This window comes from Staurois parvus, unplaced genomic scaffold (genome assembly GCF_062004578.1).
Source record: "Staurois parvus isolate SC_StPar_1 unplaced genomic scaffold, SC_StPar_1.0 ptg000408l, whole genome shotgun sequence".
Lineage (NCBI taxonomy): Eukaryota > Metazoa > Chordata > Amphibia > Anura > Ranidae > Staurois > Staurois parvus.
In genome coordinates, this window is record NW_028318204.1 from 239,875 (window position 1) to 267,279 (window position 27,405).

At 40.8% G+C, this 27,405-nt stretch overlaps 1 protein-coding gene across 3 annotated transcripts in view; it reads right to left on the bottom strand.

Annotated features, from left to right (window-relative positions):
• The window catches only part of LOC149455059 (rab effector Noc2-like), a 265,053-nt gene that overhangs the window by 86,991 nt on the left and 150,657 nt on the right, over positions 1 to 27,405 (bottom strand). For all 3 annotated transcript variants that reach the window (XM_089686700.1, XM_089686701.1, XM_089686699.1), the window contains exon 6: positions 1,415 to 1,583. In XM_089686700.1, coding sequence (XP_089542826.1) covers positions 1,415 to 1,583 — 169 coding nt within the window. The remainder of the gene's footprint in view (positions 1 to 1,414; positions 1,584 to 27,405) is intronic.

A 27,405-nucleotide genomic window follows, 5' to 3' on the forward strand; every position in this document is an offset into this window, starting at 1 on the left:
TTTCACAAGTGCCCCATACCAACAAATGTTGGGTTTTTCTAGGATTAAAGTAGTGGATCGGACAACAGTGGAGCACTGATGGAAAAAATAGGCACCTATAAGGCCTGCTACAAAGTTGCACTGGTATTTCATACATGGCTGCATAATCCATACAAAAAGTGCCAGCGCTGTGTCTCCTGGTATTTTAATGCTCATCTATGGAGGAGAATAATTTGGTGAATTCAAGCACAGCATCAGCAGACGATGAACAGAGCAGTTCTCGTTCACTTCAACGCTAAAGTTGCAGCACTAAGTCAACAGTTAATTGAGCATATTTTTCTACACTGAACATTCTAGCCAAATACAAACCTTCTGTTGTGCCAGATAGCAGGTGGAGTGGACCAACCAATATGTGTCTTTTTTATATTGAGGAGGAAGCTTTAGAAATGCAGTAGGTAAGGGTTACCTATTTGTAAGCTGTATATTTTAGTGTGCTGAAGATCACAATTGTAAAAAAAAAAAAAAAAAAAGTCTATTGGTCATGTGTATTCTTCCTTGAATCTTGGTGTGCTTTGATTATTTCATTCAGTTCTGTGCAGTAATCCAGTGTGGAAGTTTTCCTCTGTGCAGGAACTTACTGTAATAAAGACCAGTCACTGCTGCTCTCTCCCCTTGTGCAGGGGGACTGGTCTTGTATCCTCCCCGCCTGTAGTTTTCTGCAGGCAGCCTGTAGTGGGTGTAGTTACTGGGCCCCTCCCACTGCTCTACTCTCTTCATAGGCTATGAACAGCACAGTGATGATGTCCCTGCTACTATTACAGGGTGATATCTGAGTTTTCAAGGGCATTTGGTGCATGCAAAGTGAGTTTATATCCTTTGTGGCTTTTGAGGAACATACAGTATTTAAATGAATGTTTTTGGGTCCAGGGTTTAGAAGAAATTGGGTAAATGGAGCAATGGTATGCAAATTAATTTGAAATATTACCCCAAACTGGGGTTCTTCTTTAATATTGCTGCACAGAGCCAACATATGCAGTAAAATATAGGAAACACAGTGAGTGAAAATTCATTGATGCCATTGATTACTACACATAGCTGCTCTTTGCACTTTGCTAATTTCAGAATACCAAAAATCTAAAAATGCACACATATACATAATATATACAACTATATACTACATAATTATTGTTAGTTAACTTATCCAATGATTAAACTATTTACCATACTTGCTTATTCCATGACACTATAGCTTAGAGTGGCTTTGGCGTATAGCAAACAATTCAAAAGCATAAAACATATTCATAAAAGGAACACCTCCAGAATAATTTGTCCTTATGTAATACTGTTTTGTCCAGCATTGCAAACAATAACTGAATTTTTAGGATGACAGCATCACATGACATCAAGAGCAGTGTACAGACAGTGGCCAACTCACCTCTTCCTTTTGCCCAGGTGTATGCTCGATTAATTGTAGCAGTTCCTAGTTCTTGAGGCTCAGCTTGTATATTTCTTAAGTGAATATCACTTGTTTTGTTTGAGATTTTTAATGGCAAAATGTATTTTGGGATAGCTTTGTAAAACCAAGCTCCAGACCTCTTCCAGACCTATAGAAAGGCACAGGAAAATACTATGTTAAATATTACTATTTAAAAAGGTTTACAGGAAAAGGTTATCTAAGCCAGCAACTCTCAACCATTTATAATGTAATCTGACAAACACATCTGGTTAATAAAAGAGAACTGTACTTGTATATGAATCATCTTTGGGCACAGTCATGGCCAGGGACGGACTGACCATTTGGAAACTCGGGCACTGCCACGAAGGCCCGGGGTCATGAGATGCCCCTGGTACCTTTTTCATAGGCTTTTTTGCGTTTGGGCAAGGACACAGGGGCCCCAAGATCCCCTATTACCCGGGGGCCCCATGAGTTGTCAGTCCACCCCTGGTCATGGTTTAATACTAAAGATGGCAAAGTTCCCGGTGGAAAGAGTGAAAAACCAAAAGAAAGAGTAATGTACCCCTGAAAATGGGGACATATACTGTGTGTAATGTGCATACCCGTGATCTGGGACATAAAAAACAAAAAACAAAAAACATTTATTAGGTATACAAAAAAACAAAACAAAAACACTTATTTATAGGTATACAAAACATGTATATGCACATACTGTACATTTTGCACTTTATTAAAAGACCTCATCATTATTTCCAACCCCAGGATCTATTATATGTCAAGCCAAATGACGTAAAGCAGAATTCACTCAAAACATTTTTTGTCTAAATACAGAACACATGTGTATGCTTCCTTGAATCTTGGTGTGCTTTTTAAGTATTTTGTTCCAGATCTGTGCAGCAATCCAGTGTATAACTTTGCCTCTGTGCAGAAGCTTCCTGTGATAAAGACCATTCACTGCTGCTCTCTCTCCTTGTGCAGGGTGACTGGTTTCATCTCCACCTTTCCTGTAGTTTTCTGTAAGCATGTAGTCAGTGGGGTCTCCCAGGTCCCTCCCACAGCTCTGCTTTCTGAACAGGCTATGTACAGCACAGTGATGAGGTCACTGCTACATTTACAAGTTAATATCTGGGTTTATAAAGACACAAAAAGTGGATTTAAATCCTTTTGAAGCTATTGAATATATATATAAAAGTTTTCTTTGTCTGAAGTTCACCTTTAAGAAAAAAAAAATGTGCAGGTACCAAAATGTCTATTCATTATTCCCATTATTTCATATGTAAAGACTGATGATACTGTTCTTGTCCACTACTCTACTCTCTTATAATTGCATGGAAATGTTATATTACAAGTAATGATATAATTACACATTTCAGACAGTCTGTCAATTGAAAGAAATATAACAAGCACAGTTTGTGCACATTGTGATCAGCAGCTGAGGAGGATAAAATCAAATTTTCTATATTTAAAAGCTCAGGCAAGAGAAAAGCAGACATCATTGCCCAGGCAGCATTACCAGCACTTGAAATCTTGCCTACGGTGTAGATCAGTAATGTTTGAAAACACAAACCATTCTGAACCTGGAATCAAATGAATAATTATTTTTACAGAGGAAAATGATGCTTGCTTGCAAATAATACATTACAGGAATAATGCAAGCTTGCAACTGAGAAACCAACACTATGTTCTCTGAAAACCATGGTCCATTCAAAGAAGGGTTTTTAAGAACGACTAAGTAAGATATTCTACTATTTACCTGAACTTGTCATTTTTTCGTAAAATCACAATTGTGTAGCAAAGCATAGCTACAAGATTCCTAAATAAGGTTCACATCTGTGCATTTTTTTTTACTGTATCTGCTGAAGCACAGAAACAAACTAAATCTATTTAACCATATTTCTTCTGGGTCCCATTCACATCAATGCACTTTCCTGCAGTACATTTTTTTGGAAAGGTACAAGGTCTTTTTTATATGCAGAATGGTGCATTATCGGCTCTATAGACTTCAATGGAATCCCAAAAACAAATGAAAAACCCATGTACATGCATTTTTGGTGCATTTTGGTAAGATTGTGTGTTCAATCAGTCTCCTCCTACAAAAACAAATAAACATATGAAGAAAAGAAAGTGAAACATGCACTTACAAAATACACAAAAAACACATTAAACCTAACCTAAAAAGTACTTTTCAGTACTTTTGTTCATTTTTATAGCTATACAAGTTGTCGATTTTCATTCCTGCAATCAGCACTCTTGCTATAGGTGTAGGCCATTTATGTACCTCATGAAGCCTGAATATAAACTACCAGGACATTGCTAAAACATTGCTAAGTAAGTCCCAGCTATTAAAGTGTTACTAAACCCACAACAGTAAAATCAGTCTGTATATGCAGTAAAGCATGCTTGTTATACTCACTGTGGAACCTAAGGGGTTAATCCTTCAGATTGTGTAAAAAGGCTGTTTGATCCTGACTTCACTGATCCTCCCCTTCTTCAGTGTCCCCCTCTCTTATATCCTGATCAGACATATCGTGTGGAGCAACTCTGCACATGCTCAGGTTGCCTATTGCTAGAGAGTTTTTTTCCTTTGGGAGGGTGAATGTGATCAGCACAGGGCCAATCAGCACTGTCCAGATAGAGGGTCAGGGGTCATGCACCCTCATAGGACAGTCAGAGCAGAATGAAAACTCCTCCTACAAGCTTTAATCAGTGCTCAGCTAAGAAAAGGTATTTAGCAATTTATATTTATTAAAATAATTGCATTTCCATGTTGTGTGTACTGTGGGAGACCAGATATAGTGAATGCAGGGTCCTGGGTTTAACTTTAATGTTCAGCATCACAGGAGGGGTCCCTCAAACTCTGAGCTACTGCATCAGGGGAGAGAAAGTGCACGTGAGAGGATTTAAATCAGAGAGAGCTCACTCTTATGATTGTGAACCTGAACAGTAATAGCTGAGACTCTCTTAGCAACGTCCTAGCAACATCCTGGAAGTTTTCAGGTCTGTATGTAAATGGCCTACACCTATAGTGAGGACATTTTTACATTTTAGTCACAGCTACACAGTTTGTTTTCACCTACAAATGTCCTTTACCTGCAGTGGAAATTTTTTGGTAAACCGGAATTATGCCTTTAATAAATACATTTTTATTTGTGTTCCAGGTTGAGGTTTTATAAACAAAATGGTTTGCTGTATCATTCGCTCTATGATTCTATTGGCTAATTGGCTATTTTATGGTTTTATTTAGTCTCATGCTAATTATTCTTGTCATATCCAATATTCTGTTCTTTTACATAGCATAGTTTTACAGCAGGGGCGGACAGACCATTTAGGCACTCAGGCACTGCCCGAGGGCCCAGGGTCAGCAGGGGACCCCATGAGATGCCTCTGGTACCTTTCATAGGCTTTTTTGGGTGTGGTTTGAGTGTGGGCAAGGACACAGGGGCCCCATGATTTCCTATTGCCCAGGGGCCCCTAGAGTTGTCAGTCCGCCCCTGTTTTAGAGCGAACTTACTTTTTTTCTGAAATAATAATTACTTTAGTTAAAAGTGTATACACCTATATACACTGTATATTGTAATTTACTGGTTTAAACCCCTTTTACTCTTTGTTCATAATGTTTTTATTTGTTTCTCAGCCCTGATGGAAGGGGAGAGTTTGGCCTCAAAAAATGTTGACTGTTTTACTTGATCATTTGATGAACAATCAAAGCAATTTGGACGCCTTTAACATTCAGTCAGGTGCTCCTGTTTTATGTTTTATGCTATAAAGATTTGAGGCCACTACTGTAGGGTATATTCTGATTCAAAGGGAAGATCATTGCCTTGTTGCTATTATTTGGATTGGAACACTTTGTGAAGACACCTATGCCTTCTGAGGATTGCAAATACTTTGATGAAAAGATTGAGATTAAAGTGCCCCATCACCAGCAGACTCTGATAGTTTATCCACTGGCCAAGTGGTTAGGCAGGGCTAATATATTTCTATTCCCCCCCCCCCCCTTAGACCATATACCTGTATATTAAATAGTGTATTATTGGTATTGTTTTATTGCTGTGTCCAGAGTTACTCCCTCTTTGCCTACAGTGTTTGAGGCAAGGCTTCTCACCAGCCATTCTCAACCATTTAATACAGAGGAACTCTTGAAATAACTTCCAGTCTCAGGGAACCCCTGCCAATAATTAATATATCTAAAGCACATTATACATTCGTGTGATGGTCAGTAGGGAGAATGCTCCTTAAATTTCTGGTCAGTAAGAAGAATCACCCTCTTTCAGATAACTAAAAAGATCATTGGTGTCCATGGTTTTGTATCATAGAGGCAGAAATTGCCCATAGCTCAAGGAACCCCTAGCAGCCTCTGGAAGAACTTATGCTTCCACAGAACCTTGGTTGAGAATGGCTGATGTACACTTTCTTTAGTGGTTATACTATATTGCTATTATTGTGTTGCTTCTATTAATACTGCTACCATTGCTTTTCCATTATTTTTCTGTAGGGGTTGTCCCTGTGTTAATAAACTTCAGATTCTGTTATTGGTGGATTGATGTACTATTGGGTCTGGTTACAGAGCAAATCCCCAATAGAAATGGTAGGAGAACCTAACATTTTCAGCATCACCTTCAGGGGCAAGTGCTATATTTACTAAAGGCTTTGTTTCATGAATCAAACGCATTCACTGCACCATGTTATATTTAGTTTTGCTATAATTTGTACATAAAGGTTAATTCCCAAAACACATAGGTTTTCACTTTTTGACATACAGTATATTCCTCACATGTGACTGGCATACAATTGTAAGTTTCTAAAGCTGGCCATAGATGAGTAAATTTGGCTGGTTTAGCAGACACTGGCCAAATTCGATCCATCTATGGTCGTTTCCTTTAGAGAGAGGTTGATCTAATGATGGACTCCTCTCGAATGGGACTGTTATGTAGGTCATAGACGGGTCGAAAATCGGCCGTTTGATCGGCCGACGTTACCACCAATGGTAAAAAAATCAGCCAATTTTCATCCCATCTATGGCCGACATTTAACCCCATAATTACTTCTGTCCCTTCCAGAGACAGGGGAGCACACAGGGGAGCAATACATAAGAATAAGAAGAATTAAAGAAGAATTTATTTATTTTTAAATCAGCCCATTGACTGATCAAAAATAGAAAAAAGAAACAAACAACAAAAAAAAAAAACAATTCATGTATGGCCAATTCAGAAAGCGTTTGTTGTGGAGAGCAGTCAATGAAGTAATTTAAGGTGGTGATAAAAATGTTTCATGGGAAGAAATACAGATTCATGAAAAATAAAAGGAGTACAATGGGTAAAGATCTATTCTATGGCAAAAATAATGATTGCAGACCAATGTGATATGTATACGATTAGAACACTCCCAACACTTCTATAGGTGAGAAGGTACTTGAGAGTTTAAGAAGAGTTTTTCTAGAAAATACTATTTAAACAATAGTTAGCATGGATTCATAAAAGACAGAAGGGGGTTTATTTACTAAAGCTGGAGAGTCCAAAATCAGACTCCCTTCTGCATAGAAACCAATCAGCTTCCAGGTTTCATTGCCAAAGCTTCATTGAACAAGCTGAGGTTAGAAGCTGATTGGTTTCTATGCAGAAGGGAGTCTGATTTTGGACTCTCCAGCTTTAGTAAACAAACCCCAAGTTGTCAAACAAATCTGATTTCTTTTTATGAGGAGGTAAGCAAAAGCTTAGACAAAAGGAGTGGGTGTGGATACAGTATACTTGTTTTTGCCCTAGCGTTTGACAGAGTTTCACACATGCAGTTAAAGTGTACATTAAAGTCTATAGGATTCGAAAATTCAGTTTGCAAATGGACAGAAAACTGACTAAAAGACTGTTTTCGGAGAGTAGTGATTAAAGATTCATACTCTGAATGGTCTAGGGTTGTCAGTGGCGTACCCCAAGTTTCAGAGTTGGAACCCTTACTTTTTAACATATTTATAAATTATATAGGGTCTGGAATTAAAGTGGTTCTAAAGCCTAGACATTTACCTTAATGTATTCTCTGCATTTAGGTAAAAAAGGTTTAGGTATTAGAATTGCCCCCTCCCTCTCATACTTACCTGAGCCCTTACTCAATCCAGTGTTGTGCCTGTCTGTAGCAGCTCTCCCCACTCTCACAGGCTTGGCGGAGGCATCCATTGGCTCCCATTGCGGTCAGTCAAATCATGTGATGAGGAAGTCTATAGACTTAGGCAGTGTGATTCGGGAATAAAATCTGCAGATGTGCCATAATAGGAAGCAGCTCGGTGGCACACCAAGAAGAAGAGGAGCCTGGAGAGCCAGAGGGGGACCGCTGAAGATGAGCATATGGGCCACTCTGTGCAATTCTATTACACAGAGCAGGTATTAATAACACGTTTGTCATTTAACCACTTCCCGACCTTTCTATAGCAGAATTACTGTTACAGGGCGGTAGGGCTGCGTGAAATCATGTAAATATACGTGACTTCGTATTTCCGGGTAGGGGATGCGTGCCCTACCCATGCCGCCATTGGCGGCTTCAGCTGTCAATCACAGGGTCCCGACCGGTGATTCCCCGCCTGCATCCGATGATCGCCAAGTATCACTGACAGGGGAGAGGTCTGTATATAAACAATACAGATCTCTCCCCTGTCAGCACCTGCACTCTGCTTTGTATTGCTCTGCATAGCAGAGCAATACAAAGCAGTGTGCTTACACAGTAAGCATAGCACACAGAAAAGCACACACAGCACACAGTTAACCATTTGATCACCCCAGAAGTTAACCACTTCCTACTCAGTGTCATTAGTACAGTGTAGACTTTAGTACACTGATCACTGCATTCGTGTCACTGGGGATGTCAGTGATAGTTAGTTAGTGTCAGAATGCCCATTGCAGTCCCGCTATAAGTCGCTGATTGCCGCCATTAGTAGTATCAAAAACAAGAAAATTCAGTATATATACTACCATTTGTATATCCTATAATTTTCACCTAAACCAATTCATTTACACGTATTGTGATTTTTTTTTTTTTTTTTTAGAAAAATGTAGCAGAATACATTTTGGCCTAAATTTATGATGAAATTAGATTTTTAAAAAATTTTTTACTGGATGTTTTATAGCAAAAAGTCAAAAATATTGTTTTTTGTTTCATAATTGTCTGTCTTTTTTATTTCTAGCACAAAAAATAAAGTGCACAGGTGATCAAATACCATCAAAAGAAAGTACATAAATTTAATTTGGGTGCAGCGTTGCGTAACCGCGCAATTGTCAGTTAAAGTAACGCAGCACTGTATTGCAAAAAATGGCCCAGTCAGAAAGGGGGGTAAATCCTCTGGAGGGCAAGTGGTTAAAAAAAAATACTTTACAACTTTAAAAGTACCATTTCAGTCTTTGCAGATGACACCAAGCTATGCGGTGGAAAAATGTCCTTCCAGGATGTCTGCAACTTAAAAGCCGACTTCAATGCACTGTTTAATTGGGCAACTATGTGGCAAATGAGCTTTAATGTTAATAAATGCAAAGTTATGCATTTGGGGGCTAAAAACATGCATGCATCATATATTCTAGGAGGATAACAACTGGGGGAGTCAGTGATGGAGAAGGATCTTGGTGTTCTGGTAGATTATAAACATAAAAGCATCCAATGCCAAGCTGCAATTTCTAAAGCTAGCAAAATACTTTCTTGTATTAAAAAAATATACGGCCCACAGACAGAGAGAGTGAGTTCATTAGTTAGACCTCATCTGGAATATACAGTTCCATTTTGGGCACCAATTCACAAAAACAGATATCGGAGAATAGAGGAAAGTACAGAAAAGGACAACCAAACTGATAAGAGGCATGGAGGAGCTCAGCTATGAGGAAAGATTGGCTGAACTGAATTTATTCTCTCTTGAGAAAAGGCTATTAAAGGGGGATATGATCAACATGTATAAATACATACGTGGCCTATATACAGTAGCAAACTTGGTGTAGAGTTATTCACTTTCAGGTCATTACAATGGACAAGGGGGCACTCTTTCCATCTAAAGTAAAAGAGATTTAACCTTTACATGCGGAAAGGTCTTTTCACAGTAAGAGCTGTGAAAATGTGCAATAGACTCCCTCCTGAACTGGTTGTGGCCAGCTCAATATATTTATTCTTTTTCTAAACAGAGCTGGATACAGTCCTAAATAAACAAATTATAACTGACTACTAGTATTTATAGGTAGTAACACCATGGGTAATTGACCCAGGGTATATCCAATTGCCTCATGGGGGATCAGAAAGGACTTTTCCCAACTTGGATCAATTTGGATCATGCTTTATTGGGTTTTTTTGTCTTCTGCTAGGTCAACTGTGGATATAAGATTGTGTATATGGAGTGTTTTGTGTGTGTGTGGTTTTTTTTTTTTTAATTGGTTGAACTAGAATGGATCAGTGTATTTTTTCAACCTATCTAACTATTTTGTGGTAAAGTCATGCAGTTTGGTGAACTGATCCCCAATGACAGGTGTTGTTGCACTTCAAGCTCACCTGTATTTTGCATTATTGTATGTGGACATTCTGTAACGCACTATCCATTTTTGCTCTGGAGCTACACAAATCTCAAAAGCCAGTTCACAGAACAGTAAACTGACATGCCCTTTATATAGCAGAGATGATCTGATTACTGGCAGACAGTCACAAGGGGAATAATTATAACTCAATAAGGTCATGCCAAGCACTCAGCAGCCAGATAACAATTTGCCTTGGGCAGTTCTGGAGACTCCAATCTATGAAGTCACTTAATCACAGGGCCATTCTCTAGCAACCACCATTCCAAAGGCAACTCAAGTGTCAAAATGGATGCCTATTATGTACCTTTCAAAGCATCAAAGCTGACTTCACGTTAACAACAAATTAGTCAGGAAGAGTAAAGACCCTTTGTAAGGGCTATGGCAGGTAGCTAGATGTAGAAATTTGTGTGGTGAGACACAGTATCTCCACCAGGGATATATGAAGCCTTTGGGTGATTCAACCCGCTGCCATCTATCCACTATAATATCAGCTTTGGGTGGGTTAACTCTTTAGTGTTGTACTGCAGCATTTCTTTGTACTAGTTTGTGTCAAACAGTTTAGTTTTGTACTGTTGTGTGCTATAGATAGTTGCAATTATATAATGTCCCATTAACACAGCTTTGGTTAAAATAAAATATCTAGTCTTTGCTGTGTTTACTGTATGAAGTTTTATGGACTGCGGAAGCTATTTCTGATTTCTCTTCAACACATTGGCAGTGTTGGAATACCCTTGTCCCCACCCTAAATCTACTTTCCAAAATTTTTGCAGAGCTAGATATGATGGCATATATACAGTATTTTGCAATACTGTATTTCCAATCATCAGTCACTAGTTATAAAACATTTAACTGTACCATATATAAGAATCTGCATCAGAACGGGGGTAAACTATTCTATATTAAAAAAAGAATCACTAATTTGCACATTTTGATTCCTCAGAATGTCAGCATTTAGATCTGTGTTACCCAATTATGCAATTTGGAAACCCAAGCAATCCTGATTTAGGAAGTATATGTTGCATAGATTAGGTGAAATTCCTGACAGAATCACCTTATTTGCAGAAACTGGGGGTAATTTACTAAAGCTGGTTCACTCAGAATCTGGTGCACCAGTACATGGTAGCCATTCAGCCTCTAACCTCAGCTTTTTCAATTAAGCTTTAGCAATAAAACCTGTAAGCTGATGGGTTTCTATGCAATAGTGCATGAGATTCTGAGTGAACCAGCTTTAGTAAATAAACCCCATTGATATAGCAGAAATAGCAGCACAGTGGCTAAATGGTTAGCACTGCCACCTGGCAGTACTAGGGTCGTTGGTTCGAATCCCAGCCATGGCACCTCCTGCCTGGAGTTTGCATGTTCTCCCTGTGCATGCGTGGGTTTCCTCCGGGTGCTCCGGTTTCCTTCCGCACTCCAAAAACATGCTGCTAGGTTAATTGGATCCTGTCTAAATTGTCCCTAGTATGTATGAATGTAAAGTTAGGGACCTTAGATTGTATGCCCCTTGAGGGTTAGAGACTTATGTGAATGTACAATATATATGTAAAGTGCTGTGTAAATTGACGACGCTATACAAGTACCTGAAATAAATAATAAATAAAAGCCAGTAATTCAGAGTGACAGTCAGGCAGCCAACATTTTCTAATGAGATCAGTGATTACAGCCTCTGTATTTATTTACTGGAGGGTTTAATTTATTAGTGCCACTAAAAGGAATCTTCCTGCTGCAATGTCCATTTTTAAATTAGACACAAAACGTAGTGCTAGCTGTAAGACTACAAAGCATTTCAAAAGTTTCAGGGTATTTTGTTATCAATTTTTCTTTTCAAATTATGTTATGGATACCAGATCTTTCATCTGTAAAATGTTGTTGTATCCCTACCAGGGGCGGACTGACCATTGGGGAACTCAGGCACTGGCTTTTTTGGGTGTGGTTTGAGTGTGGGCGAGGACACGGGCCCCATGATCCCCTATTGCCCAGGGGCCCCATGAGTTGTCAGTCCGCCCCTGATCCCTACAAATGTAGTTCTTCACAGATTAGGTTTAGGGTCAGGTGTAAAAAATAAGTCAGCAGCCTAGTCTTTCATCATCACTTCCAGTCTTGCAACAAAACGAATCTCGGGATATCAATTTTACACCCACCATACATATTCTACCTGATTTCAGATATGGAAGGCTTGCCCCTTGAAGCACATGAGCTGTGTGACAAGAACGCTGAGAAACTGACAATATATTCTTTCTTCCCTATGCTGGACTTTATTTTATGGTGGAATGAAAAAGGAGAGGAAAGGCTGGTTCTTGCTTGAATATTTGGGTCTCTTGGCACAACTGAAAGCTCCTAACATGCTTGCTCTGTTTTGAGCAGATGATTTAAGTTTAATAAAGTATATTTCTTTAAGATTGCTACCATGCTTGGTGACTCTTTACTTTTATCCTATGTTACTATTACTTTGGCAATGGGTTTCTAGTTTTCAAAGAAGTACACAAACACAAGAAAAACTGTGTTATGAAGCTCTTTAATGAAGGTTTTATGTGAACACAGATCAAAATAATGGATATAAAATGTTAATACTTAGTCTCCATTATCATAACAATGTTACAGTTGATTACAGACCATGCAACACGCTGTTGCCTTGTGCTTATAGTGGAACCAAAATTTGCTTTCACTTGTACCCACTCACTTTGTATAACATGTACACATAAAAAACAGACTTGAATTTGGGCTACAGTACTCCCTTGACTTCATGCCAACTAGGGCCTCACAGCATCTCTTTAGACTATGATGGCCTGTGTATCTGGTAATGGATGAGTGTATGTGCTTGTCCAGTATTAACCGTGGGGCCACAGTGCACATGCACAATCCACATCTCTAAAATAAAGAGGTATTCTGGACAGGCTAAAGACAGGCCATTTTTTTCTGAATGGCGAGAAGGGACAATCACCCCTTATTTGTGCACCGATAGCCCAGTGGTCGAAATGATACACACTGGTTGCCTGAAATGGAGGAAAGAAGGTCTCTTTATTGTGGGCACAGACAGCGACAAACGCACTATTTTTATAGTAAAGCAAGGAAGGGATACAAACTTTGTTTTTACTCAACATTTGTGCTTCCTTTGTGAGGATTTTTTTCTTGAGTGGGGAAAGACAGGAAGCGAGGGGAAATTTCACTGTGGATACAAACAGCAATACAGCCCCAACAAGAGGATTCGACCTTCCCACACTTTATCTAGACAAGTTTTTTTTGCTAGACCTCTATTGACAATACATACCCTTGTAGCATTCTTGCAAAGGTATATCACCCTGAAAAGAAAACATAGCGGTGTTCACCAGATCAGGTTGCATTAGCCACATGCCTGATTTCCCCATTCTTTAATGGGAAATCCAGATTTTCAGATCACTATATTCTCAATATGCCAACTTTTTCAGCCACTGACCCCGATTTCTGTTCACAATTTGCAAATTAGGATGGTAATTCATGGTACGGTACTTATGTACATTTACTGCCATTCCAGCTTTCCACCCACCGTAGTTCTATGCTACAACAACCGCAAATCAGCAAACCCACAGTGATTGCACCTAGAATTGTCTTTTTATGTATAATAATATCCCTATGTCTTTAGGTGGACATTTTCTAAAATAAAATTAAATGCCAGAATGACTTCCTCAGAATTAACAATGAACATTAACCAGTAGGCAGATCTAGTAAAATAGGTGCAGAAATCTTGATATGGGTCTAGGATATGGGTCAAAAAATCTTTGTAAAAGGAAACAGGAGTATATATAAACAATGGATGATAATGATTCAAATTAAATTAATATAAAGTTATCAGGTTCTAGTGATTTTTATTTTAATTTCAGTAGTTATTCGCCATAGATAGAACACAGAATATCATAAAGCAAAATCTAGATCACTGTGTTACAGTGACAATCTACATGGTAAAGTCTTATCGAAAATTTAGCATTAGTCATGGCTTATTAAATGGGTGACAGAAGACACCCTGTCAGGAAGAGATAAGCTCCAATAGACAAGAAAAGAAATGCAACTGCTGGAAATAAACCCAACATTGTGATTTCAGCCAATGCTGTTTTTTTTCTCTATGTCCCTTCAGCCCTTTGCAATGCCTCTGATCCTTTTGATCTTTCAAAAGTTCATGGCAAGTTTGTTAATTTTCCAGGGAATATGATCTGAATAGAAAATGATGGCTCAAGAAATAACCCACCAGAAATACTCATCCTAGTTCAGTCCTGAGCTTTGAAGTGGAAAAATCAAAGCTCTGTGTGAATAAAGTGATTGAAGGAAAAGTGTGAAACGCAACAGCTAAGGTTAATGGGTATTTGTGTTGGGTGTAAGCTTAGATGCTGCTCAACATTTAAGTAAAACTTTAGTCAAACAGCTAAATACTGTACATATTGAAATGTGTGAATGGTTTTACCTGCAAGAATAGTCTACATAAAAATAGAATGCAATCATTTGCAAATCTCATAAACCCATATTTTATTTATAAAAGAAAATAGGAAACCTCTCACATGTTTAAGCTGAGAAAAATGTACCATTTTAAGAAACAAATAAGGTAATTTTGAAATTGATGGCAGCAACACATCTCAAAAAAGTTGGGATAGGGCCATGTTTGCCATAGTGTAGCATACCTTCTTTTAACAACACTCTATACATCTCTGGGAATTGAGGAGACCAGTTGCTGGAGTTTTGGGAGAGGAATGTTGTCCCATTCCTGCCTGATATAGGATTCTATCTGCTCAATAGTCCTGAGTCATCTTTGTTGTAATTTTTCTTTAAAGATGTGCCAAATATTTTCATTTGGTGGAAGGTCTGGACTGCAGGCAGGCCAGTTAAGCACCTGGATTCTTCTACTACGAAGCCATGCTGTTGACATAGATGCAGTGTGCGATTTAGCATTGTCCTGCTGCAGTGATGGCTTTTAATTTTTTTTTTCAGCCGACTATTCCCCTCACTGTAAAAGTAATTGCTATGCAGCTGCTGGATTACTTTACAGGAGATGGGAGGCGGAAGGAGGTAACCCCCCAAGCCATATGTAAAGATGTAAAGATGTAACAGGCGACATCGGATTCCTAGGACACACAGTGGGAAGAATTGATGTTGTTCCTCACACTGTGTGATGTTTGAAACCAGAAGCAAAGAGGATTTTAGTCTCTTTTAAATAAGCCGTTACCCACTTGTGAAAGCATTAGATCAAACAGATCTCCGTTTGATCCAATGCTTTGGAGGCCAGAGGAGAGAAATGGTGTCCAATAGAAAGGAGGACCTGTCACAACCCATGCTATTACAAGGGATGTTGTTTATCCCTTGTGATAACAATAAAGATGACTAAAAAAAAAATAAAAATCAGAGACATTGTTAACAAAAAAAAAAAAAAAACGCCCCTGTCCACTCACGCAAATACCAATTTGCACATCGATCCCACACACATATGCAAATGGAATCACACGTGTGTGTAACTCTAAACTACTGTTGTACAGGAGGAGCTGTGATTTGATGGCCCAAATGTTGATCCAAGCCTGATTGCAAAAGATCATGATTTTTCCCACAGAGTATTTCCTGGGTGAAATCTTCCTCCTCGCACCTCGCAATAGAAGCTTTCCATGTGCCATGGTAAAGTTTGTAAGACGTAGACTTCTTAGTTTTTATTAGTGTGAGAATTACCAAACCAGGGAGACCCCTTTTTCTCAAGACTGGGCTTCAACAGCAATGCTATTAAAATCAGTGATTGTGAAGCATGGTGGTAAATCACTCATGGAAAAAGAAAAGCTAGATGATCTGGAAGGACTCAAGGAATATATGCAAGCAATGTATTCAGGTCAGAGTACCACAGTTTGTCTGGGCCAGTGCTACAAGAACCACTGGAATACCATCTACTCCGATCCTCCTGAGTAACCAAGGAAGGAGTTTTAGAAGATGAAAAACAAATCAGGTTGTACCGAACCATGGATCCACCAGATCTATTTGCATACAGCTGGGCTAGTATGCCTGTCAATTGCCTATGCCTGGTGGGTAAAGAATGGACAAGGTGGAATCATGAAGTTCTGCCTAGACTAGAATCCGTTCATGCTGCAAGCCAACCTTCTGGAACCTCCATGGTGGTTGATGTGCATTACTGCTGTGGCATTGTTCAACTGAATTCTGATTGGGTCTGGGTGACCCTTTAGATGGAATATCCAGTGTTGTAGGGACAGTCAAATCACTTAGAGCTCTAGAATTTTGACTGAAAACTGAATTACTCCAACGTAAAGGCCTCCTTCACTGACTAGATGTCGAAGACTCTTCCCCCAGACTGGCATCCATTGGAAGGACTGTCCAAGAGATTAGAAGGAAGGATTTGCCAAACTCCAGGAGGTAGATTCCTGAGCCGCCAAGCCAGGGAAAATCTAGTTTTTGGTGTTAGTTAAGTCAGGTTGTCCATAGTTGGAACTGCGTAGGAGGAAACCACCAAGTCCAGAACTCTCATTCAGAATCACAGAATTGGACAGCTCCTGGGCTGTAGAGTACTTGTCTGAGAGCAGAGAGTCAGAAGTTTTCTTGAGGGAAAAAAATCTATCTAGGATAAGGCCCGGATAGAGTTTGTTCCAGCATCAACCTTGAAAGATTCAGAATCCACATCATTGTCTTTCAGTATTTAAGCGGACTATTCCGTCAGAAGGAGGTCATCTTGATACCTTACATGAACTTTGGTAAAAGCTAAAATGTGCAAACATGCCACATTGCAGGGCTATGAGCTAATAGTGTTCAGTGTTCATGACAAAACAGATTATGTTGATGTGCTGAAATGGACAGATGGAGACATGCAAGTGCGCATCCTTGTTGTCCACAGAGGCTAGAAATTCTCCGTGGTGAAGGAAGACTATGATTGACTCGGTGGATTTCATGCAAATCTCTTGGATTCAAATGAAGACATTTAACGCCTTCAGATCTAAGATCAGTTGAATGCCATCTTTTGGTTTTGGAACAACCACAAAGTGTGAGTTGTCAATTAGGGGACAACAATCCAGGTCATCGGTGCTTCCTTTTTGTTTTGGTTCCAACATCTAGTACTGCATAAAGTGGTATTAAACCCAAGACCACTCATTACATGTGGTGGCTGCATTAGTTTTTTTTTAGCCTTTTCCCCTTCTCTTTTCACCTGGTAATCTAGGCAGTAGCACACCTGTATTAGAGTGGATGAAGGCACAACAGAGAATACTTTGGACAGCAGCATTATCAGTCTGGGAGGAGGCGATTGTTAGATGTACTAGCAGATTTAGGTAAACTGACAAATCAAAGCCAAATTCCAACTCACACTTTATTAGCCATTGCTAACAGTATTTTCCTTTTGGGATAAAGGTTCTACATACAAGCTGATTATAGTAAGCACACCCGTTACATCTGCTGGACAGGTTGTTCTTCTGAAAACCAACAGACTTACCAGCCAGATCGCCAGGTGAAAATAAAAGGCAGAAAGCCTAAAAAGAAAAAGTAATGCAACCATGACATCTAAGAATTAGCAAGCTGCAATATAATAAATGTTTGATTTATTGTAAAATTATATTAATTTTTCAGAAAACATACAGATTAACAAAAAACAAGTTATGACTACATCCAACAAGCCAGGTAGTTATCCAAGTACACAACAAAAATAAAAAAGACAATACAAAAGAGAGGAGAAACATGCTTGTGTTGTATAGGCATCATCAGTATACATACACATTCAGGAGAAATACACATACATACTACAGGTTACAAAGAACTCTCTCCACACCATTTTGATAGGTAAAGGCATTGTTGTCACATAGTCCAGGAACAGGAATTCACTAGCCAACAAGACCGCTAAACAGTGTACATGAACAATCCAATATAATTATTATGTGAACCAAAGTGCAGTACTCCTCAATCTGCCACTGAAAGCGGGAAAGCAACCCAGCTGCCCTAGACTTTATCAAATTTACAGGGTACCCCTCTATAAGCATAAGTGACCTTATAATAATATAATATTAATTATTTATATATATATATATATAATATTATAATAATAATTGGAGGGCCTTATTTATAAGAGCTTTCCAAGATGCAACAGAGCCTCGGGTTTCTTCCAAGACAGTACGAGTTTACGTGCATAATAGAAAAGGAGAGTGAGAAAAGTACAAATGGCCTTAGTGGGGGGCCAAGTCATCCACCAAACTCAGGAGACAATGTCGTACAGACAGATTAAGTAGTATGCTAGTGACCGACTGGACACACTGGATTACTCCAGACCAGTATCACTGTAGAAAACATGCATAAAATCGGCCCCAGAGACTGAGCAACACCAGCAGGAGGATGAGTCGTTACCAAATATTTTAGCTAGCCTAGCAGGAGTCAGATAAATATGGTGAACAAATTTATAATGGATAAGCTGATCCCGAGCAGAAATGAGCCTGACAAACAGAGCATCCCAAATATCCTCCAATCCTCTGTATCAAGATCGGGAACCACTGCCTCCCAGTTGGTCATACATTTAGTGAGTAAGCTATGAGTGGGAGGAAACAGGGACTTATATGCAATAGACAAGGGTTTCAGTAGATCTTCATCTTGTAAAATAGTTTCTATGTCTGAGGGGGCAAAGGCGACTGGGACCCTCCCAAACTGCGATTGATATGCATGTCTGAGTTGGAGGAACCTAAAGAAATGCGTATTTGGCAGGCGGTGTATAGCTTTCAACTCGTCAAAGGATCAGAAGGACCCCATTGTGTACTATATCCCCAATGGTCTTGACCCCATAGCGTGTCCACACTATCAGATCTACATAAGTAAGAAAATGGGATAAATGGGCATTTTTGCAGAGGCGAGCATGAGGAGAGTGGGGGAGGGATCCCCCAGGGTGCCTCCCATGCGCTGTCATACAGGTCCGCAACACAGATCTCATAGACACAGTTTGGGGGTGAGGGGATTTGAAACCTTGATGAACCAAGTGTGTTAAGGCTTCATAAGAACCCACTGTGGCTGCCTCCAAGGCGACCGCTGCATCATCAAAAGGTTTTGTGAGCCATCTATGTGCAAACACCAACTGCCTAGCTAGAAAATATTTGTCGAAACCCGGGACCGCCATTCCCCCCCCCTGCTTCCATGGCTGCTGCAACACTGCCAGCCTAAGCCTAGGTGGGCCCCCCTGCCAAATACAGCCAGAGATTGGGCTATGTATAGACTGAGAAATGGATTAGGGTATCCAAACTGGTGAGTTAAGTATGACATAAAAGGAAGACAGGGAGAAATTTAATTTTGAGCAGATTAATTTTCCCTATCATGGAAAAAGGGAGATTCTTCCAGGCATTGATTTTATGTTTAAGTAGGGAAACTATAGGTGTGACATTCAGCCTAATGAAATCAGAAACTGGCCTAGTAATATGTAGCCCCAATTATTTAACCTGGGTCACCCATCAGAGGGCCGAAGTAGCCGCCGGAAGCTGACAGAGGTCCCTACCCAATGGCAGCACTTGAGACTTGTGCCAATTCACCTTCAGGCCAGAAAAGGAGGCCGCATAATCTAAAATGTTCAAGGCAGCAGGTAAGGAGACTATATGATTCTCTAAAAAAAGCACTACATCATCAGCTTATAATGCTGTCTTTTCAAGCAAACTTCCTACCCGTATGCCCTGCACCAAGGGGAAACTTCTCAGGGTCAGTGCAATAGGTTCCATCATCAGGGCAAAAAGACCGGGTGACAATGGGCAACCCTGTCTCATGCCTCTCCCGACAAAAAAAGAAAGATGATATTCTACCTCCAGACCTAATGGCTGCTACTGGATGGTCATAAAGCAAGCACCTCCCCAAAACCCATACGGGCCAGGACTTCCTTCATATAACCCCAGTCCACAAATTTAAGAGCTTTCTCCAAGTCTAAAAAGACCAGAGCACACATATTCAGGCCCACAGGATGTAACTCCATGTGTGTAAAAACCCTTCTCAAGTTGATATCAGTTACTTTGAGTGGCATAAAGCTGGTTTGATAAGAGGACACCAATAAATGCAATACTGTGGATAATCTGGTAGCTAGAATTTTAGTAAGTATTTTGAAATCTTTATTCAAAAGGGATATGGGCCTAAAAGGAACCACATTGCAGGGGATACGTATCAGGTTTGGCCAATAGGACCACATGAGCTTTATAAAAGGATTGTGCAAACAGTTCTCATAGAGGTGGTACAGCCTGGGGGCAAATCATCCATGTAATGCTTGTACCATTCTATTGGAAGCCCATCAGGGCCTGGCGATTTACAATTAGGAAAGGAGGCACTAGCATTGGATATCTCCTCAACTGAGAACGGAGCATCCAGACAGGTCTTAGCTTCTTCCATGAGAGTGGGGAGCGGGAGATCTGCCAGGAAGGTATTCAGGACAGCTGCGTCATACACTGGTATAGGGGAGTACAAGTTACTATATTAGTCTACAAATTCCTGGAAGACTCCCTCATCCAAGGTTTAAAGCATACAATTTGGCAAATAAACACATGGTATAATTGTAGGAGCATAAGAATCAGCTGTCAACAGGGCTAAAAATTTACCGTTGTTATCCCCTTTTTCAATGCAACGCTCAGCACTCCTTTAAGCAATACATTGCATCAGATTCTGGTACTGTATGGAGACATCTCTCCTAGCCTGCTGGAGCTCTGCCAACGTGGCTGGGGATGGGTTAGCAGTATGGAGTTGAGCACAAACAACCTCCCCGTCCAACAATTTTTTGAGTGTACCATTATGACTTACTCTTGCGGACTTAATAGCCAAGATATATTCACCTTGTGTGACTGCCTTAAAGGCATCACATACATTCTGTGGGGGGAGGAGTCCTCACTGACTGGCCAATAAACTGGCCAAGTGGGCTGTAATTAAAGGCTTTACTGTGGGCTCTGACACCCAACCAGGATGTAACCTCTAGGATCGCAAACCTCTGGTGACAGTGTAATACAACCAGGAGAGTGGTATGATCAAATATACCAGCTGCCAGATAGGAGGCCTCAGCAACCCAGAGCAAAAGAGCTGCATTGGCAAAGGCCAGATCAATTCTGGAGGAGGAATGAGATACTGCTGACAAAAAAAAAAATTGTCTGACAGCAGGATGTTTCCACCGCCAGAGATCAGTAAGCCTTGCTGTGTCTGGCCATGCTGCAAGATCTAAATTTAGTGCTCTAGAGGGATTGGACATATCCAGTGTGTAGTCAAGGATATTATTGAAATCACCCATGATGAGGAGCTTGGTAGACAGTAGGGGAGAAAGTTTCTCCAAAAGGGTATACAGAACAGCATCCTGAAAGGGAGGGGGGATGTAAACATTAGCCACCACTACCTTATGATCTCCTAGACCACTGCCATATAACGTCCCTCCAGGTCTGAGATTACATTATGTACCGCACAGCTCAAAGATTTATGCAATAGTATAGAGACCCCCCTGGCATAAGTAGAAAATGTGGCAGGAATGGTTCTCTGTATCCAGTTCCCCTTCAGAGAGAAGATCCTGTTGCCCATCAAGTGAGTTTAATTATTGTGCATCTTCAAGTATTGTAAAATGAGGGATATTTAAAAATTGAGGTCAACCCCCAGACATTCCAGGAGATAACATGAAGATCAGTTGCCATAATTCAGTGGGCAGGAAAAAGATAGAGGGGGTGGTGGGAGGTGTGACTCACACGACACTGGACGCCCCATTAACTCCACAGGCATAGTGCTCATAAGAGACTTCCTTTCAAACAAAAAGGAAGAAAAAAATAAAACGAAAAGACCCCAAAAAGTTAAAAAATAACATCCCTGTTTCTCCAGCCAGCAATTCAACTCAGCCAGGAAACTATCTCCCTAAACATGTGAAACATTGGAGCATATGGCAATGGTGGGAGGAAGGGAACCCTCCCCTCTCCAGCAGAATGTAGGACCAACCTCGTTTCTTCCATCTGTTAACCAAGGCCGTGTAGCAAAATGAGAGGGGGGATAAAAAGGAGAACATCTCACTGACCACATCCTCAGAGAAAGATTAGGCACATTTGTAGACTGTAAGGGAATCCCAGTAAGACGATTGGCATATAGAAGTGCACAGAAATGCGCGATCACGGTGAAGATTGGCACCAGACTGACTATTTACAAGGTGCCTCTGCTTGTGCTGAGTGCTGACTGGTCTTCAGCTGTTCACCGTTTCCTGCTCGTTCCTGTGCGATTTCCTTGTTGCTGACCCGTCTTGTTCCTGACCTGACTCTTGATTACTCTCCTGCTTGATACTTGTTCCTGACTTTGGCTCTGCTCCTGACTTTGGCTTGCTTATGATTTGGTACCTCGCTGTCCACCCGTTGATGACCCCGGCTATTCCTATGACATCCCAGCTTCCTGCCTTGCTCTGGTGCACACCTGGCGACTTACCATACCAGCTCTGCATATCACTACTGATCCTAAATCGGAGGTTCAGCAGTCTTCCAAAGTCTCCAGCTGCAAGAGCTGCAAACAACATCTGCTGGCGCTCTTGTGCCCCTGGTCCCTAGACACCCTCTGTTCCACTTCCAGTGGGGTCAGGGCTAGTGACACAAGTGAGGCTGACCTTGTCATTTCAGTCTCTAATCAGGTACGTGATAGAGACTTTCAATCGGAAAAGGGAGTCCAACCAGTCCACCGCAGAAGCAGGCGTATCAAAATAATGATTGGTGCCCTTATATTGAACCCGAATCTTGCTGGGGTACAACATACTGTATTGAAGACCCCTTTCCCTGAGACTTTTTCAGACATCAGCAAAAGGATCTGCAACATTTTTAAAGCTCAGGTGAAAAATCAGGAAAAAAATTGCAGATCAGCATTTTCAAACCTCAGGGATTGTTGTTTTCTTGCCTCTGCCAAAATGAGGTCCCTGAAATTCAGTAACTGGACCAGGAAGGAGCGTGGGGGGGGGGGGCGGGGGGTCCTGGATCCCATTGGGACTCTATGTTCCCGTTCCACCTGGTAGGCTGGGGAGGCTGATTGCAAATTTAACACTTGCCTAAAAAAAGCCAGCGGCAAAGACAACAGGATTGTCCCATTCAGCACCCTCAGGCAGGTCCACTACATTATTCTGGCGCACTCTGTTTTCAACATCAGAGCGGGAAATAAGGAGGGTAACAGTGCAATGTAAGTCGGGCCTGAGAGGATGTGGTATCTTCAACCTTAGAAATGTGGGTTTTCATGGTGCCCAGGCGGCCCCTAATCTTGTCCAGGTCTTTTCTGATAAGCCCATATTGCCCTGATAAGCCCTAATGCCAAAGAATCTATCTTGAACATGAGGGATGATTTACTTGCCTCTATGGCTGCCAGGATAGTAGAAGTAGTGGAATCCCCAGGTAGAGCCTCCACAGGAAAGAGGGACACATCTTTGGGCTCAGCAACCCCATCCATCATATCCCTCCAGGCAGTCTGCAATGAGCCCCAGTACAGGGGTATTTCTTTGCCGGTGTCTTTCAGGAAGGCATGGGCAAAGAGGGCTCAGGTGCCCAGGCAGAGCGGAGTGGTTGGCTGAACAGGATGATGGGTAGGCTCTCCCCCTAGACAGGATAAAAGAGCCGGATAGTTGGAGCCTCAGGAAGATGGTGCTGGTTCACATCCCGGCCCGCCCCGTAAATGTTTGGTTTTGGCTTCAATATCACTTTAATGGGATCAAAAGTAGAGGGAACCACCAAGTCAAATTCTTGATTAGAAAATTTGCTTTGCGTTCTACTTTTCACTAACTAAATGACACTTGATTCTAATTAGTCATAGACCAAAGAATAATACTTTGCTAGCGCTAGGATCTCCAACGCAAGGTGGATTCCTACTTATTTACGATAATCCTTTTTAGTGTGCAGTAGTGAGACATGCTACTTTCTGACATCTTAACAAACATTATTTTATTCAACTCCTCTTCTAAAGGATATTTTTAAAATAAGCATCCTGTCAGGAATCAAGGAATGACCAGAAAGGTGTGGACTGACACAGGGAAACGCAGGTTTCAGGTATAGTATAATACAGGTTATATTAGCCACCCAGATATATATAAACGCACAGTGAGCAAACTAACCTTCCACTAATCTTAGGAGGTGCAGGAACACAGGCGTAGTCAGGGCTGGAGAGGTGGAATGGTCAGGCCGGCCGTAGGGTTCTGTAACGACTGCCTGGTGGTACCTCTAGCGGTCCTCAGGGCAGGATTCCCCAGGACGCGGAGTCTAAGTCCCAGTCTGCTATTCACCAGGGCCCCTGATGGTGGGGATGGACTTGGAGCAGACAGGAACCAGGTCGCGGCCCCTGAGTACACCTGCTAGTGATAGAGGGATCCGCCAGAGGTATGTGCAGGTACGGCTGGATCCGTGCAGGATGGATGGATGGCAGAGTAGTTAGCGTGGTCAGACGGGCCAAGTCAGCAACGTGCGGGCAGCAAGGTATCAAAGGAGCAGGCAGAGAATGGTCAAGGTCACAAGCCGGGTTCAGTAACTCACGGACAGCGCAGTACAGAGGATCAGGCAGAAGGATGGTCAGGGATGAGCCAGTAGTCAGAACAGGAGACGGTCAACAGGAATCAGGATCAGGCAGGGTCGGCAACAAGGTATCTTCTCACAGGAACTAGGAACAGGATACAGGGGCTCATGGGGAAACATACACCAAGGCCCAGAGCACAGGCCTGGTCATGCCTTATATACACCTTTCTGTAATCAGCCCCAGGTTTGGCTGATTGTGAGCTTCTGGCTGCTAAGAGCACCCGCTGGTCAGCTCTGGTACTGCAGCCCACACGGCAGGAGAGTCCCACCACCAGTGCTGAGAGCACCCGCTGGTCAGCTCTGGTACTGCAGCCCACACGGCAGGAGAGTCCCACCACCAGTGCTGAGAGCACCCGCTGGTCAGCTCTGGTACTGCAGCCCACACGGCAGGAGAGTCCCACCACCAGTGCTGAATCCATTCCTGACACATCCAGTACATTTATTATAGAAATGAACAGGAGTTAATTTGCATGCATATTGTGCTTATTAGAGAAATCAGTTTTTTTTCTAGTATATCCTGTATTGATGGGGTGCTAAGCACAGACGTGCTTACTGGCCTCTGTGCTCAAATATTGTGAAGCACCTAGGAGAAAGAGGGAAAAAAGATTTTTGGCAGAAGAAATATGCAAAGCCTGTTCTGCCAAAAAGCTATAGTTTGTGGAGCCTGATATTATAATGATTTCTGCAGTCTTATATTGCTGATGTGGATACTGAAATAGTCACTATTTAACTGTACTCCGTAAAACTGCTCTCACACAGAGCCAAATGAACTCCATATCTACAGTGCCAAATGAACTCAAACACGTATTCTGTGCATGTACACTAGACCTAGCAATGTGTGTTCATGCTCTACATTTCAGTGCTCAGATTTAGTTGTCCCTAATCGGATATAATAATGCATTTTTAAAAATTACTGCATTTAAATTGTAGGGTTCTTACACTCAGAAAGATTTGTTTTGGTGATATATGCAGAGCCTAGCTTGGCTCCAGAGGTTTTCCCCCCTGGGGGGGTAATACTTTCCTTAAAAAAAATATATATGTATATACCAATATATCCTATGCATGTTAAAATGTCAACCATAATCTCCATTACCAGCAGAATATCCAGTAAAATATAATAGAATATAATCATTCTATTAAGTATAATGTGACAGCATTTACATATTTAATATGTACTCCCACTCTTACCTGTTACATTTTCTTGTTTATACCAAATGTATGTTTAGCTATTCCATTTTCACCAAATGTACCTTATGCTACCCTTTTATCTAGGATTTGTAAAATATATGTATTAACATATTGGCTAAGTGGTTAGCACTCCTGTCTGGCAGTACAAAGGTCATCAGTTTGAATCTCAACCATGGCACTACCTGCCTGGAGTTTGCATTTTCTCCCTGTGCCTGCGTGCGTTTCCTCCGGGTACTCCGGTTTCCTCTCACTTTCCAAAGACATGCTGGTAGGTTAATTAGCACCTGTCTATGTTGGCCCTAGTATGTATGAATGTGAGTTAGGGACCTTAGATTGTAAGCTCCTTGAGCACAGGGACTGATGTCAATGTACAATATAGATGTGTAAAGCGCTGTGTAAATTGTGGGTGCTGTATAAGTACCTGTAATAAATAAAATAAACATATCTCACCAAAAAAGTCACAATTATTTTCTGCAAAGTCTAATTATATTTCAAATTTACTGTCACATGGCTAAAATAAAGCTCCTTATCCTTGTGTTAACGCTTTGTGAAATGATCCTAATGTGTGTAATCTTATATGATGAACTACTTAGGGGCATAGTTATAAAGTAGTGAATGTGACATTCCACAAACATTCATTGGAGGTGAACCATTCGCTGTATATTAGAATACATTTACCAGAAAGAATTAACTGCAGTGAATGTTTGATGATTGTCACCATTACTGCTTTAGAGATATGACTTTTATTGTTTTTAATGCTTATATAACCAATTCAGATATCATTTTATGATCTGGTTATACCATATTCTGTATATGGGAGGATATATCAAAATCCTAATGCAAAGGTTTAAAAATTGTTTTGTAGTATTAATAAAGGGGAGCCATTATAAACACCCAAAACGCAATTGCTCTCCTTAAAGTGCAACTTCACTCTCTTAATCAACATTGACTATTTTCAATCCTTATGCTTCTAGTATTAGTAAATAGATGGAAAGTATATTAACTTGTTTTAAATTTTATGTTTCTTCAGTTACTTCCTGGTTTCCATGCCTAGGCAAATTATGTTATACATGCCAGGAGCCTTCAGGAGGGGAGGAGGGTTCTCAGCTCAGCCAATGCCTTATTTCTGGCACTGCCAGAAATACCAGTGTGAGTTTTTGAAAATTAATTCTCAGTAAAATAAAGCATGGAGACATGGATGGATGGGAGAGTTTGCATTGAATATTAACAGTGATTTAAATGGCATTTTTGGTTTGTAGTGCTCAGATGCAGTGCAGTTCCACATTAACTGTCAATACTATCATTGTCAATAGTCTAACTCTTTTACTCTTTTTAACTCCTTTGCTTTCCACCAGTTTTGAGCCATCCACTCAGTTTTGCAAAGGCAAATTAAACTGCCATACCAAACAGGATACACACATACACTCCCCAGCTACTTTATTAGGTACACCTTGCTAGTGCCAAGAAAATGTCCCCCACACCATTGCACTACCAGCCTGAACCTTTGATACAAGGAAGGATGGATTCACGCTTTCATATTAACGCCAAATTCTGACCATCTGAATGTTGCAGGTGAACCAGTCTGCCCATTTTCCTCCAACCTCTGACATCAACGAGGCATTTTTGTCCACACAACTTCCACTCACTGGATATTTTCTCTTTTTTGGACCATTCTGTGTAAAACCTAGAGATGGCTGTGTGTTGAAATCCCAGTAGCTCAGCAGTTTTTGCCCGTCTGGCACCAACAACCATGCCACGT